Source organism: Phacochoerus africanus, chromosome 2 (genome assembly GCF_016906955.1).
Source record: "Phacochoerus africanus isolate WHEZ1 chromosome 2, ROS_Pafr_v1, whole genome shotgun sequence".
Taxonomy (NCBI): Eukaryota; Metazoa; Chordata; class Mammalia; order Artiodactyla; family Suidae; genus Phacochoerus; species Phacochoerus africanus.
Genome location: NC_062545.1, coordinates 78092512 through 78109635, shown reverse-complemented (window position 1 = coordinate 78109635; position 17124 = coordinate 78092512). Strand labels below are relative to the sequence as shown.

The window sequence follows — 17124 nt, the reverse complement described above, 5'->3', positions numbered from 1 at the left end:
TCTAATGACTGATCAAATGCCCAAAGAGTATTTAGTCATGATAGCTTTGGCCCGCATCAGAATTCCTCCCTTTTGCCTAGTATGTTGTACTTGATTTGAAGCTTAAACTGTTAGTAAAATAGTCTGACACTTCTTTTTTCTTATTAAATTATAGTTGATTTACAGTGTTGTACTAATTTCTGCTGTACAGCAAGGTGACTCAGTCATTTATATATATATTATATATATATATATATATATATATGTTTGCTTGTATTATCTTCCATCATGGTCTATCCCAAGATATTGGATATAGTTCCTTGTGCTATACAGTTGAACCTCATTGCTTATCCATTCTAAATGTAATAGTTTGCATCTACTAACCCGACTTGGCAACCACAAGTCTATTCTCTAAGTTTGTGAATCTGCTTCTGTTTTGTAGATAAGTTATTTGTGCCATATTTTAGATTCCCCATAGAAGTGATATCATATGGTATTTGTGTTTCTCTTTCTGCCTTCACTTAGTGTGAGAATCTCTAATTGCAACATGTTGCTACAGATGGCATTTTTTCATTCTTTTTTATGGCTGAGTAGTTTACATTATATATATGTAGCACATCTTCTTAATCCATTCATCTGTAGATGGACATTTGGGTTGTTTCCATGTATTAGTTATTTGAATAGTGCTTCAGTGAACATAGGGATGCATGTATCTTTTTTGAATTGAAGTTTTGTCTAGATATATGCCCAGGAGTTGGATTGCTGGATCATAGGTAATACTATATTTAGTTTTCTAAGGTACCTCCATCCGTTTTTCCATCGTGGTTGTACCAATTTACATTCCCAGCAACAGTGCAGGAGGGTTCCCTTTTCTCCAGACCCTCTTCAGCATTTTTTATTTGTAGATTTATTAATGATGGCCATTCTGACCAGTATGAGTTGGTACCTCATAATTAGTGATGTTTAGCATCTTTTCATGTGTCTACTGATCATCCATATTTCTTCTTTGGAGAAATGTCTGTTTAGGTCTTCTGCCCATTTTTCAATTTGGTTATTTGTTTTTTGTTGTTGAGTTGTATGAGTTGTTTGTATATTTTTGGAAATTAAGCCTTTGTCAGTTGCATCATTTTCAACTCTTTTTCTCTCATTCCCTTGGTTGTCTTTTCATTTTTTTTTTTTTATGGTTTCCTTTGCTGTGCAAAAGCTTGTAGGTATGATTAGGTCCTATTTGTTTATTTTTGTTTTATTTCTATTGTCTTGGGAGACTGACCTAAGAAAACATTTATAAGGTTTATGTCAGAATGTTTTGCCTATGTTCTCTTCTAGGCATTTTATGGTGTCAAGTCTTATGTTTAAGCCTTAAGCCATTTTGAGTTTATTTTTGTGCATGGTGTGAAGGTGTGTTCTAGTTTCATTGATTTACATGCAGCTGTCCAGTTTTTCCAGCACCACTTGCAGAGGTGACTTTTTCCCATTTTGTATTCTTGCCCCCTTTGTCAAAGATTAATTGACCTTAGGAGTCTGTGTTTATTTCTGGGTTCTCTGTTCCATCCCATTGATCCGTATATCTGTTTTTGTGCCAGTACCACACTGCCCTGATTACTGTAGCTTTGTAATATTTTCTGAAGTCTGGGAGAGTTATGCTTCCTGTTTTGTTCTCTACCCTCCTCAGGATTGCTTTGGCAATTCTGGATCTTTTATGGTTCCATATAAATTTTTGGATTATTTTTTCTAGTTCTGTGAAAAATGTCATGGGTAATTTGATAGGAATCCCATTAAATCTGTAGATTGCTTTGGGTATTAACATTTTAACAATATTAATTCTTCCAATGCAGGAGCATGGGATATCTTTCCATTTCTTTTCTGAATCCTCTTTAATTTCCTTTATTAATGTTTTATAGTTCTCAGCATATAAGTCTTTCACCTCCTTGGTAAGGCTTATTCCTAGGTATGTGTATATATATATTTGGTGAAATTTTAAAAGGTATTTTTAAATATTTATTTTCTAATATATCATTGTTAGTATTCAGAAATGCATCTGATTTATGATTGTTAATCTTGTATCCTGCTACTTTGCTGAGTTCATTGGTCAGTTCAAGTAGTTTTTGTGTGAAGTCCTTAGGGATTTCCATATATAGTATCATGTCATCTGCATACAGTGACAGTTTTAACTCTTCTCTTCCAATTTGGATACCTTTTCTTCTGTTTGTCTAATTGCTGGGGCTAAGACTTCCAATACTATGTTGAATAAAAGTGGTAAGACTAGGCATCTTTGTCTTGTTCCAGATTTTAGCAGGAAGGCTTTCAGCTTTTTTCTGTTGAGTATTATATTGGCTATGGGTTTGTTGTAAATGGCTATTATTATACTAAGATATGTTCCTTCTATACCCACTTTGGTAAGTGTTTTTAATCATGAATGCATGTTAAATTTTGTCAAATGCTTTTTCTGCATCTAATGATCATGTGGTTTTTTACTTTTGTTAAAATACTGTATTACATTGATTGATTTGCATATGTTGAATGATCCTTGTGAGCTTGGTTGGGATGAATCCCACTCAGTCATGGTGTATGATCTTATTTATGTGTTTTTGGATTTGGTTGGCTAAAATTTTGAGAAATTTTGCATCTATATTCATCAAAGATATTGTCCTATAATTTTCTTTTTTGGTAGGTCTTTGTCTGGTTTTGGTATTAGGGTGACTGTGGCTTCATAGAATGTCTTTGGGAGTGTTCCTTCTTCAATCTTTTGGAAGAGTTTAAGAAAGACTGGTGTAAGTTCTTGATATGTTTGGTAGAATTCACCTGTGAAGCTATCTGGTCTTGGACTTTCATTTCTAGGGAGTTTTTTTAATTGCATCTTCAATATTATTTCTAGTGATTGGTTTGTTCAAATGATCTGTTTCTTCTTGATTCAGTTTCGGTGGGCTGTATGTTTTAAGAAAGTTGTTCATTTCTTCTAGGTTGTCAAATTTGTTGGCATATAATTGTTCATAGTATTCTCTTACTTTTTTTGTATTTCTGAAATATCAGTTGAGACTTATCCTTTTTCATTTCTTATTTTGTTTATTTGGGTTCCCTATGTATTCTTCATGGTGAGTCTGGCCAGAGGCTTGTCAATTTTGTTTATCCTTTTAAAGAACCAGTTCTCCCCCCACCCCCCCAGAAGAACCAGTTCTTGGTTTTGTTGATTTTTTATTTTTTTTCTATTGTTTTTTAATTTTCTTTCTATTGTTTTTTATTGTTTTCTTTCTATTGTTTTTGCTATTTTTTTCTGTTGGTTTTTTTTTGTATTTTTTTTAATCTCTTTTTTATAGATTTCCTCTTTATGATTTCCCTCCTCCTGCTGACTTTAGGTTTTGTTTGTCCTTCTTTTTCTAACTGTTTCAGGTGGTAGGTTAGGTTGTTTATTTGAGATTTTCTTGTTTTTGAGGCAGGCCTGTATTGCTCTGAACTTCCCTCTAAGACTACCTTTTTGCAGCATCCTATAGATTTTGTATGGTTGTGTTTTCATTGTCATTAGTCAAAAGGTATTTCTTAATTTCCTTTTTGATTTCCTTGTTGACCTGTTGGTTTTTTAGTAGCATGTTTTTTGGTCTTCATGTAGTCATTTTTTTTCTCATTTCTCTTCCTGTGGTTGATTTCTAGTTTCATGCCATTGTTGTCAGAGATGCTTGAAATAATTTCTATACTTTTAAATTGGTTGAGGTTAGTTTTGTGTCCCAGTATGTGGTCAATCTTAGGAATATTCCATGTGCATGGAAAGAATGTATATTTTGGGTTTTTTGGATATAATGTCCTGAAAATATTAGTTAAGTCTAACTGTTCTGTTGTATCATTTAGAATTTCTGTTGCCTTGTCGATTTTCTGTCTGTTGGCTCTGTCCATTGATGAGTGGGTTGTTAAAGTCTTTACTTTATTGCATTCCTATCAATTTCTCCTTTATATGTGTTAGTATTTGTCGTATGTATTTGGGGGCTCCTGTGTTTAGGGGCATATGTATTGATGAGTGTAATATTCCCTTCTTGAATAGATCCTTTTATCATTAAATAGTGTCTTTTTTTAATCTTTCTTTATGGTCTTTGTTTTAAAATCTATTTTATCTGACATGAGTATTGCAACTCCCACTTTCCTGTCATTTCCATTCACATGAAATATCATCTTCCATCTTCTCACTTTCAATTTATATGTGTCCTTTGCCCTACGATGGCCTTTGTTAGGCAGCATATTGTAGGCCCTTGTTTTTTTAATCCAGTCTGCCACTCTGTTCTTTTAATTGGAGCATTCAGATCCATTGACTTTTAAGGTAATTATTGATAAACATGCATTTATTGCCATTTTAAATGTTTTCCAGCTTATTCCGTTTTTCCTTTTTTCCTTTTGGATGATTTCCTTTTATTTTATGCTTGGGTCCTCTTATTTTTAGTCTTAATAAATCTTTTTTGTTTTTGATCTGTGGTTTCCCTGTTTTTCAAGTATATTAACCCCTTCCTATATCTGCTTCCTTTAAACTAATAGTCATATAGTCTAAAACATATTCTAAAAAAAAAAGTCTAGATTTTCAAACTCTCCTTCCCCACATTTTATAATTTTGATGTCCTTTCGTATTTATCCTTTGGTTATACCTTGTGTTTATCATTGCTTTCACAAATAAGTTTTTTTTTTTTTATCTGTATACTGGCTTATTTAAGTGATTACTTTCCAGTTGTGATTTCCTCCATCCTATATCTTCTTACTTCTTTTCCTGTTTAGAGAAGACTTTCACTATTTCTTTGGGGATAGATTTAGTGTTGCTGTATTCTTTTAGTTATTATTTGTCTGCAAGTTTCTTTATTTCTCCTTCTTTTTTTTTTTTTGTCTTTTTGCCTTTTCTAGGGCCGCATCCACGGCGGATGGAGGTTCCCAGCCTAGGGGTCTAATCGGAGCTGTAGCTGCCAGGCCTAAACTGGAGCCACAGCAACGCAGGATCTGAGCCGTGTCTGCAACCTACACCACAGCTCATGGCAACGCTGGATCCTTAACCCAGTGAGCAAGGCCAGGGATTGAACCCACAACCTCATGGTTCTTAGTTGAATTCATTAACCACTGAGCCACGACGGGAACTCCAATCCTTCTATTTTAAATGATACTCTGCTGGGTAGACTGTTCTAGGCTTCAGTTTTTTCCCTTTTAGAACTTTGAATATATCTTGCCAATCTCTTCTGGCCTGTAGTGTTTCTGTGGAGAAATCAGCTGATAGACTTATGGGGGTTCCCTTATAAATAACTCTTTGTTTTTCTCTTGCTGCCTTTGGAATCCTCTCCTTATCTTTAACTTCTGCCATTTTTATTATAATATATCTTGGTATAGGTCTGTTTGGGTTCAATTTGTTTGGAGCCCTCTGTGCTTCCTGTATATGACTGTTCCCTTCTTTAGATTTGGAAAGTTTTCAGCCATTATTTCTACAAATACATTTTTAATACGCTTCTTTTTCTTCTTCTGGAATCCCCATTATGTGTAGATTGGCATGCTTTATATTATCCTATAGATTTCTTATATTGCTCTCATATTTTTTTTCATTTGGCTTTCTGTCTGCTGTCCTGATTCAGTGATTTCCATTATTCGATCTTTCAAGTTCCGCTGCATTATTCATTCTACTATTCAGTGCCTTTAACTCAGCTTTCATCTTTGTGAATGAATTTTCTAACTTTTCTTGGCTCCTCCTCATAGTTTCTAGTTCCATTTCAAAGTAATCTGTTTTACTGTTGATAACCGTTCTTAACCTCCTTCAGTATTCTCATCACCTCCGTTTTGAACTTGGTGTCTTTTAGACTGTAAAGGTCTGTTTCATTGTTTGCTCCTTCACAGGAATTCTCCCGTTCTTTTACCTGGGAATGGTTCCTGTGCTTCTTCATTTCACTTATGTTTTTCTTACTTTGTGAATTTAGGGGGAACAGTTATCTGCTATATTCTTGGAGGGCTTTTTCTATATGGGAGTGTCCCTGGGTAGCTTGTGAGGGTTTACAGTTTTTTTGCTGTGAGGGCTGCTTTTGGTTTGGATGCTTGCTCTTTCTTCAGTGCGCACAGGCCATTATCCCCTTGATGGGGGTGTGCAGGTACATGGCCTGTGTATGTTTCCAGGGAGGTGGGGGCAATGGGCAATGCCTGGTCTCTAGGCCTTTGGCAGTGACAGGGACCCACAGTGAGGTGAGGGTGGCAGGGTGTTCCTGGTTTCTGGACCCTTGGCAGTGGCAATGATCCACACAAGAAGTGGGGGTGGCAGCTGGGGCCCTTGGTAGCAGCAAAAGTGGAGTGTGTGTGTTCCTAGGGAGGTGGGAGCAATGGGCAGAGCTTGGTTACAGGGCCCTCCACAGCAGTGACCCCTGAGGTGACTGGGGTAGTACCTGGTTATGGGACCCTTAGTGGTGGCGACCATGCCCACCTCAGGAGTCCACGATGGCTGTGGCAGTTTGCACCCACTCCCATAGCCTGTGCAGGAGGTACTCTGCCACCTGAGAGACTGCGTGTGCACAGAGAAAGATGTCCCTATGGCTCTCCTACCTCTCCTTCTCTGGCATTCCCCAACAGTGGCATCCTTGACCCCCTGGTGGGCCCAGACCCCCTCCTTGCTCCCTAGCCCATGGCCCACTGCTCTAGCCCCCTCAGTCTCTTTCCACAAAGCCAACCCCAGTCCTCTCCCCAGAACTGACCTCTGTAGCCTAAGTCTCAGACCCCAGCCCCCACTCAGTGTCTCAAGCTGTGGTGTGCTAGGTGGAGTTACCAGTCATCTGTGCATCTCCCTCTGCTTTGCCCTCCTCAGACTGGCTGCTGTGCTTTTTTTCAAAGCTTTGAGCACACCTCCCCCACACCCCCGCCCCAACCCCATCCTGGCTGATCTCCTTGTTAGGCGGCCTCCCAGGGTGCAGATTCCTTTCCTCTTTCACAGCTCCCTCTCAGGAGTGCTGGTCCTATCCTGATTCCTTTTTTCTCTTTTCTCTCTCCTTCTTTTCCTTTTGTTCTGCCCACTTATGTGGAGGGTTTCTTGCCCTTTTTGGAAATTTGTGGTCTTCTGCCAGTGTTTAATGGATGTCTTATGTGAATTGTTCTACAAATACATAGTTTTTGTTTGTTTGTTTGTTTGTTTTGTTTTTGGGGTTTTTTTGATGTGTTTGTGGGAGGTGAGCTCCACATCCTACTCCTCCACCATCTTGCTTCCACCTCTAATCTGACACTTTCTAATGCAGTCATTTTATGACTCCTTTGTAAAAGGAGCCTTTTCTCCAACACAGCGGAGAAGCCATATAATATGGGAATTTCCAGCCTAACCTCTGTAGCCAGATTGCCTGTGTTCAGATCTCACTTTTGAGACACACCTACCATCTGTGTGACACTGGGCAACTTACTTAACCTTTCTATGTCTCTATTCATTTGTAAAATGGAGAAAAAATAGTAACTTACCTTAGAATTACTGTGAGCAATAAATTAGCTAATTCATGTAAAATGTTGAGAACAGGACCTCACTAATATTTTATTTTGAACCTCAGCATAGAACATAAAGACAAAATAAATAGCTCAGAGTTAAGTTTACAGTAGCTTCATTTTGCCTTCTCCAAGCTTCCTCCACATAGCCCTGTTTAAAAAGTCCTCTGTTGAAGTTTCTATACATAGATGTTACTAAGGGAATTGCTCAAACAGGAGGGTGTCTTTTCAATAGTATTCTAATAGTAAAATTTTTCACTGAAAAGCCTACTCAAACTTTATGCAACTAGTGAATGTAAAGATGAAAATACTGTAGTGCTGCTGGAGTTGCTTTTGCAATCCAGTCCAGTCCAGTTGGAGGAAAATATCAGTAGACTAGCATCACTACCTTTTATAGAAGACTGGTCAGAAATTAACCCGTCAGCTCAACATACAGCTGCTGAGTACCTGTTCCTTTCAAGTTGATGGCAGTGCAGTGCTGAGAGACACAGTGTGGGGGAAACAGGGCTGATCTGATGATAATGGTACAGTGTGGGTGATGGAGGGAAGGATCAGAGAGGGGAGCGTCAGGAAGGAATCCTGAAACTCTCGAGGCCTGAGGCCTGGTGCAGATTTTGAATGATAAACAGGCATTCTAGGCAGAAGAATCAGTTGTCTTGTGCTTTTCTTCCAGTGATCCCCATCACAAATGGAAAAATCACACAGTAAACCACCTTACTGTTTTTTTGTTTGTTTGTTTATTTGTTTTTTTAGGGCCAGACCCTTAGCATATTGGAAGTTCCCAGGCTAGAGGTCGAATCATAGCTGCAGCTGCCAACCTACACCACAACAACACTAGATCCAAGCCATGTCTGCAACCTTCATTGCAGCTCATGGCCACACCAGATCCTTAATCCACTTATTGGGGCCAGGGATCAAACCTGCATCCTCACGGATACTAGTCAGATTCATTACCGCCGAGCCACAATGGGAACTCCTACTATTTCTTATGTATCATCATCCAAGATACCAACCCATTAGCAGAATATTCTTTATCTACCTTGTACTCCATTTATGCTTTACTCAGACACATTTTGTTCTTCCAAGCCCATAAATTCTTAAAGTGATCCCCCTGGTGCTCACCAAGGAGGATTTCTTTTTTTATTTCATATTCATTCCCAGTCAATAAATGATGTTTCTAGGATATCCAGAATTTGATCAATCTGATTATCATTCTGAATTGAAATGAGTAACTGAGGAATAATCCTCTCTAAAGAGAGTCCCCAGGCTACTGGTGCACACACAGTAGTCATCGCCATTGTCCATACTTGCTGGTGCTGATGGGGCCAGTGTGGCTCCTTTGTGCTGACCAGTACCATCATCACACACCCCCTGTTTTTGTCAAGCTCGACATCCCCTTTGCTTGAAGATCCATTTGATTCCCAGATTTGCTGTGAATAAAGTTTCTTTTGTGTCCTTGTCAATTTTCTTGTCTTTCTTCTTGTAGCACTGCCAGCGGAACACAACAGGAGAGCACTGTGAGAAATGTCTAGATGGTTATATTGGAGATTCCATCAGAGGAGCACCTCGGTTCTGCCAGCCATGCCCCTGTCCCCTGCCCCATGTTGCCAAGTAAGTCTCTTAAAGGAAGATGGTCTCTTCTACTTATTTTCCCCTTATTTTTCTTTTTTCCCCCCATCTAGGGTTCTGAGGTTTTTCCACAGTCAAAGTTGAGTATCTCATGTTGCAGTGAGAATGGAAAATATATAGGAAAGGTCTCTAACCTGAATATACTTTGAAGAAAGCTTAAGCACTTAGCTTAGTGTAGGTGATGACTCTGTTCCCAAAGTATTGGGTGCTGTGCACATCACAAAGTCAGAGAAGTTTCCCAGGTTTTATAAGCAAGACTAGTCTCATCTTTTCTTGGCCATCCCTTGACCTAAGGGAGGTCACAACTAGTAATGCCAACAGACATAACTCAGCGTTTTCGATAGTAGTGTTTCTCCTGACTCTCACAGAGCAGACATTTTCCTACAGGTCCAGCCAAATAGGCTTTTCAATCAGAAATAGAACACAAGTAAACAAATGTGCTATAAGCCAGTCAGCTCATAGAAGCTTTCCAAGAAAACTCATTTACACTGCTGGCTATGTTTTGACCTGAGTGAAATTGTTAGAGACAATATACATACATCCTAATGGAAATAATAGGATTCTTTTCAGGCACATGGTATGTATAAATCCAGTAGTCAAGATTATCCATTTTATTGGCTTAAAAATGCAGAATATAGAATTAAAATGGTGTGGTAGTATTTGGTTTTCCAAGTATCAACCAGTTCTCCAGTTCTCTGACACCAACTGGGTATCCTATAAGCTATTCAAACCTGGTACTAAGCACCGGAGTTAGAATAGACCCCATAGTTTAAAGGCGCAGGCCCACTTTGGAAGCCAGCCACAAATTTGGATCCCAGGCTTGTTACATTCCTGCCCAGATAACTACAAATTCATGGGTGCCACCAGTGCCTTTCCAGGTTAGATATTCTCTAGAATGACTCACACAACTCAGGAAAGCACAATACTTAAAATTATAGTTTTATTATAAAGAATATAATTGAGGATCAGCCAAATGGAAGAGATTCAGGGGCAAGGTATGGAGGGAACGATGGGAGGAGGCGAGCCTCTGGCACTTGCTCTTCAGATGCACCACCTTCTCAGCAAATCAGTATGTTTACCAACCGTGAAGCTCCCCAAACCTTGTTGTTTATGAGTTTTATCAAAGTTTCATTACAGAGTCATGACTGATTGAAATATTGGTGATTGAACTCCATGTCCAGCTTGACTCCCCTCCCCTGAGGTTGGGGGAGGGATAGGGTTGAAAGTTCCAACCCTCTAATCTTGGGTGGGTTCCAGCAGACCAGCCCCCATCCTTAAGGTACTGAGGGGCCCGTCAGGAGTCACCTCATTAGCATAAACTCAAGTAAAATTGAAAGGTTGAAAAGAGCTTATTATGAATAACAAAAGACAGTCCTGTCAGAAAGAAATTCAGTAGGTTTTACAAATACCAAATATATGTTTTTTATTATACCACAAGAGGAAGGAATAGTGAACCTAGATTCGTATCTGTGCCTTGGCACATAATAGCTGTGTGATGGCAGACAAGGTCCTTTCTCCCCAGGTCTTACTTTTTCATGGGATTTGGGGTTGAGGAGACTAGATTCAGATTTTGACTCACTGTTGATTCCTGCTCTGGATCTCAGTTTTTTCCTAAGCAGATCAAAGTTGATATAAGGATCTGCCTCGTAAAGTTGGACTAGGAGAGCATGTGTGGAGCACTTGGGTTGGTACCACACACAGAAAGGTATATGCAGATGTTGACTTTACTGAACACATTATATTTTTTCTGACACGTTTTACATACCCTATGTCAGGCACTGTTCTAAGGGTTTAGATGTTAATATTTACCTGATAGCTGTTGTAAAGATTAAATAATGCATATAAAATAACTTTTAAAAGACCTGAATGCCACCCCTCACCACACACACACTTTTTTATAGAGACAAGAGAAGAGAGGACAACCAGATTTCCCTTACCAGTATTAACTAACATTTCACCTGATAGCTGGTGATGTGTTCAAATCCTCTGATGAGTCTGACCATGAAAAAGTCAGATATTTTATATCCCCATCTTTCTTTAGAAACCATTAAACTGCCTCAGCCCTGCTTTGTGATTTTTCATGTCTGATGGTATTAATAATGTGTGCAAAATGGATGGTACTGAGAATAAGGGTAGAAAACTCAAGCATTAAATGTTCTATTATTTTTATTCAAGTGTGTCCTGATTTATGAGCTCCCTTTGCTTCATCTTGGAATATTATTTAATTGTTCATTAATATTCTTCTCTCAAATGCAAGTCTTAACCATATCTGATGAGATGTTCAGCATGCTACTTCCTTACCATGGTATAGTTATTTGGTTAAATATATTTGCCTCCAATTTTCAAATAACAGTTTTCACTTATTCTCCCTTGTAAACAAAGATGTTCTGTAGCACCAACTGCTCAAAACAGGTTTATAAGCTTAGAGCAGCAGTTTCTTTAGAAACTAATGGATGGATTAGAAAGATCATCCCAAATTCTTCATTGTGTTGTACAACTTTTGTACTTTTTGCCCTAGTCATTTGGCGAAACTTCCTTGTATAAATTACATGTTATTAAGTGTCTTGAGGTAAGAGTCTTCGGAGACCTCATTCCTGTGTGCTGAGAATCTTGTCTCCATGAAATCAGTAAATATTAGTCAAGCACTTATGTGCCAATCATGTACTAGTCATTGGTCACAGCAGTGAATAAAGTAGTCAGAAACTTTTATTTTAGATCAAATGACAGCAGTATTTCGGAACTCCTAAAGCAAAGGACCTTTTTACCTTTGAGCCAGATTGCCTAGTATCTCAGTTCATCAAGAAGCTCTTTTGAAGACTTTTAACTCTCTTAAATTAAAGAAGCAGAAACTTCCAGTTGAGTAATGAGCTTCCTGTCTTAAAAAAAGAAACAGTTTCCATAGGTACCAAGGATTACCATTTCCACCATGTTCTTTCTCTGCTTGTGCAAGTACATCTGGGTTCAAGAGAGCAATTGAGGGACTTAGGAAATGGGCTGGGCATTTAGGTGCATATTCACAGATATGAAAGCTGCAGTCTCTGGGGCTAAAAAACCTGCTGCAAATTAACACAAAAGCAAAAATATACCACCTATAAGTAAAAAATCATTATGTGGGGGGAGTGTAGAGGAATTGAGAAGGGTTTGAGAGACCTGCTTTCTATGTAGTGGCAATCATTCTACTTCCTGAATCCCTTGGAGGGGGAAACTGGCTACACAAAGGGGGAGGGGGGTAGTTTGCAGTCATAGAATAGGACAAATTTTCTTGGACCCTATAAAGTGCTAGCCTTTGATCTGGTCTTATTGTTGACTGAGTTAACTAATATCAGACACTAATCAAATATCTTATCAAAAACCAAACTCCTCATTGCCCCTTTCAGCTTTTCTTAAAATTCATATTGCTACTTTCTGTAAAAACGAATACTCTAGGAATTTGAATTACATTTCGAAAGATATGTTAGTTGAGCCTATAGACCCAAGATTTGGATTTCCAGTTAGAGTAACCACATCAGAAAGCAAGAAAGTGATGCTTGAGGGAATTTTGCAAACAGTGCTGAGTCTATTTTCCTTTAAGTTCCCTAAGGGTTTTCCAAGAGCAAAAGACTTCCACTTGGAGAGGACACCATGGTTGTTAGTTTGGGCTGAAAACAGTGCAGTGTTTTCATTTCCTTAGCCAAAGCCCAACTTTAGCCTAAGAAAAATATAAACAATTAATGCTGATGAAGAAAAAAGAAGGAACTCTCAACGCCTCTACTGCCCATAAGGCTCCCTCCACCAAGACCAACAGTCACGCAGCTATTCCCAGGGACCATTTGCACAGAGCTCATTTATTTATTTTGGGGTTAGTCAGACATCCTTCATGTCTCCTAATAATTGCACCAAATAAAATGTCATCTGTTTGAAACAGTGGGACATTAGCTCAAAGCAGACAACTCAAGGCAGATATTTCATTCCTTCAAGCCATGGGCGGGCTGCTGGGTGGAACATCTTCAAAGGAACATGCATGAAGATTTGTTCATGTTCTGGACACTTAGCTGATAGTGTTTCTTTAAGCAGCCTGAGGAATATAAGAGCAAGCAAAATAAAGAGTAAATGCCAAAGAAATGTAATTCATTGGAATGTTTTTAACCAAACTGTTAGAGGAAATAAATTGTGTGTGCTGCTTTTCACTGAGAAGCACACACAGCTTTCTAATTGATTTTATAAATGTCTTCACACAAAGCAAACACATCCATTTGCTTTCTTCCAAAGACCATTAGGTCTTTGCTGATACATGCAGGAATGTGAGACTAGCAGGTCACACTCCATGAATTGTAGAGTACCTAAGCCAGAACTAATTTAAAAGTCTTTAAAATTTTATACGACCCCCTCATAGGGATGGATTCATGTGTCAGTGTAGAATTTTCAAAACGTGTGGAGAGTAATATCCTCTTTCCCCTGCGTTAATAATTAAGATAGCTGTTTTTTCTGCTGAAACAATGTGTTTCTTTTCTGTCCTGTGTCTTAATTCTCATTATCGAAAAAAGAAGAATCAAGAGAGGGGGTTTCATGGACTTGAATCCTTTTACTCTAGTTTCCATTTCTTGCTTGAGTACTTGCTTTGTGAGTTTGATCAGCTGAGCCAGTTCCTGAACCTTTTAATCTCAATCTTTAAGGTACACATGAAAGAAATTAAGGTTCTGTGGAGATTATATAGCATAGTTTAGAATTGGTTCATGACCTTGAAGAGTGAAAGAGAGCTAGTGAAGAAAAAAAGACGGGAACTTTCAAATGCATACACTGAAAGTGGTGGGAATAAGAGGAAATTTTCGTATAAATGTAAACTCACAGGTAAAATATACTTATTTTATCTCTGGCTTTGGAGTACGTTTTTTAGACTTGCACTTAAAAATATACATATATGTTTTATACACACATGCAATGCCTGATGTTCTGAAAATTCCCACTGCTTCAAGTAAAAATAATGATGTAAAGTTCCCATTAATGCTCAGTGGGTTTAAGAACTCAACATAGTGTCCATGAGGATGTGGGTTCAGTCCCTGGCCTCACTCAGTGGGTTAAGAATCTGGCATTGCCATGCGTTGCAGTGTAGGTTGCAGGCTAGGCTTGGATCTGGCATTGCTGTGGCTGTGGCATAGGCCAGCAGCTATAGCTCTGATTTGACCTCTAGCCTGGGAACTTCCATATGCCATGGGTGCAGCCATAAAAAAACCAACCAAACAAACAAACAGACAAAACAAAAAACAAACAAAAAAGATATTCTTCTGTAGAAAAATAAAGTGGGGATGGGAAATGGTGTCACGATATGTCATTTTTTTTTTTTGTCTGAGCCTGATATTGTAAATTTTCTTAAAGGAAGAGGATTTAATTGAAATGAAGCAAATGATCACACCCATTTCAACTAGAGATAATATAATCAAAAGTTAAGACAATCTCTTCAGCGACGTATGGAAATGACTTATATTCTCTTTCAATTCTAGTTTTGCAGAATCCTGCTATAGGAAAAATGGAGCTGTTCGGTGTATGTGTAAAGAAAACTATGCTGGACCTAATTGCGAAAGGTAGGCTGTAAAAAGTGACTGTGTTCTGTGAGGGTCAAAGGAGACTTTCTGTTTCTTGCACTCATCAGCTCCGCCATGTTTCCAATCAGTAGGTCTTAAAAGAGGGAGTGGGGATCACATTCCAGAACCCCTTGGGGGAGCTTTCCCAAATCTCTGCCTCAGATACAGCTCTAACAATGCTCCCCGGGCATCCAGGGCTATGTCTTGGGGTGTATAAGCAAGGAAAGAGGAAAACGAGTGTGCACTTTTTGAAGAGGTTTTCAAGATGGTTTCAAGGTTCCAGAGTGAGGGAGGGAGGGAGAGAGACAGAGAGAGAGAGAGAGGCTTCTTCAGTGATTCCTTTTTTTAAAAAATTAACAAATAGGTCAGTTCATAGAATGATACATTTGAAAAAAACATGCAAACTGGGAGTTCCTGCTGTGGCTCAGTGGTAATGAGCCTGGCCAGTATCCATGAGGATCCAGTTCAATCCCTGGCCTTCTCAGCGGGTTGGGGATTTGGTGTTGTCATGAGCTGAGGTGTAGGCCGGCGGCTACAGCTCCGATTTGACCCCTAGCCTGGGAACTTCCATATGCCACAGGTGTAGCCCTAAAAAAAAAAAGAAAAAAAAATATTTAACCTGTTCTTTACAACATCTCCTCTCCTGAAAAGTAAACTAATTCTGTGAGTTTGAATTTTCTGAATCCCTCTTGAGTATTTACACCTATCCCTCTTTTTAAGTTTCTCTGGGCTTCGGTCAAACAAAGCAAAGGCTTGGCAAGCAAGGGTGTAAGGCTTCCTCCTGAATGATTGCTGGCAAGACATTTCCCACCCTCCCCCCCATCAGCTGCTCACAGGTTTCTAAGATAAAATGGCTTTCACTGAACGAGTCTCACAGAGAGGTCTTCTTATTTTTAACAGATATGCCATTAACACTGGCTTTTGCATTGTGTTTAAGCAGAAAAATGATACGCGGTACCTAAAGACAGGGGAGAAGGGCCAGGAGGGACTAGCCAGACATCTAGTCCCACATCCCCACATCCAAAGGATGCTCACCTCATCATAGCACGCTGCCTGCTGCCCTGGATGGGGCTCACAGATTCAGCCTAGGGCTCAAAAGACAAGCCTTAAATACCATCTTACTTCCAAAGAAAAAACAACCCTCCATCTCTCAAAGAGTAGCTCTGGACTCTTTTTAAAAAGCCACAGTGTCTATAGTGGCATAGAAAAGCCATGAATTTTGAGAGTATTGCTATTATGATTATTAAATGTGCAAAACATAGACAGTTCTTTCTCTGAAGAGTTGTGGAATTCTGTCCATTTTCACTATAAGGGTAGAGGAAAGTGAAAGCTGAGGAACCTTTAGGAGGTGATCAGATGACCTTCAGTTGATTAATGATGGTGACACACTTATTCTATATTTCCTTGTGTAGGGACCAGGAACATGAGCCAACTGAATTATTCATTCTCTAGCTCAGTGGGGGTGTGAGAAGAGTGTTCATCAGCCAGGGATAGAGCTTTTCTTCCTCACTGTCTGAGGTTAAGCTCAATTTAGTCTGATAAGGATAGAGTAGCATTACCAGCTAATGGGTGTTTGATGGCTTCTGAGAGGAGAATTAATGGCTTTAAATAGAGTCCTGCTGACCAAATGCAAATTCCCTAAGAAATGAAGTAATCGCAGCCCCAAGAGCTGAGTCCTGCAAAAGCACACAAGGATATGGATAAGGGCTCTGTCAGCGTCAGTAGGGGCCTGGTCCAGGATACTATGTCCACCTCAGACATGGGATTATAGATGAAAATCCCCTGGCCCACATCAGAGGCTCCTGGGACCTGCTATTAATCAGCAAATCTCAGGCAGACCTGATGCTTAGCCTGAACCTGGATTGATAGGATGAAGAAGAGAGCCCTCATTTGGGAAGTGGAGATAGTGTTGAAGATATGTAGCATCAGCCTGGCTGAATTCATCTCTCAGCCCTAGCCCTTTTAATCCTCCTGGGCAAGTTATTTGACCTCTAAGTGGCAATTTCTAGAGAGGAAAAAAAAAAAATACCCACCTTATAGGACTGCTGTGAGGTAATCCTATATAGTTTTTAGTATGGCACCTGGCACTTGATAAATGCTCAATAAATGGGAGTTCCCATTGTGGCGCAGCGGAAACAAGTCATACCAGTGACCCTGAGGTTGTGGGTTCGATCCCTGGCTTTGCTCAGTGGGTTAAGGATCCACCATTGCCGTGAGTTGTGGTGTAGGTCACAGACATGGCTCGAATCGCGTTGCTGTGGCGTAGGCCAGCAGCTGTAGCTCCGATTAGACCTCTAGCCTGGGAACTTCCATATGCCATGGGTGTGGCCCTAAAAAAATGCATAATAAAAATTAACTGGTGACAATACAAGTCATTGTGTCTGTTGTGCAGTTTCTGCCATTGGTGCTACGTATGTTTGGGACCAATTGGCTCATTTCCCTGAATCTCAATTTCCTTAGCTAGAAATTATGGCTTTGAACTGAATAGTGCTCTTTATTTATT

At 39.3% G+C, this 17124-nt stretch overlaps 1 protein-coding gene across 3 annotated transcripts in view; it reads left to right on the top strand.

The window, feature by feature from the left end:
* Positions 1-17124, top strand: part of LAMA4 (laminin subunit alpha 4) — a 152234-nt gene that overhangs the window by 44859 nt on the left and 90251 nt on the right. For all 3 annotated transcript variants that reach the window (XM_047762940.1, XM_047762950.1, XM_047762958.1), the window contains 2 exons: positions 8921-9045; positions 14541-14621. In XM_047762940.1, coding sequence (XP_047618896.1) covers positions 8921-9045; positions 14541-14621 — 206 coding nt within the window. The remainder of the gene's footprint in view (positions 1-8920; positions 9046-14540; positions 14622-17124) is intronic.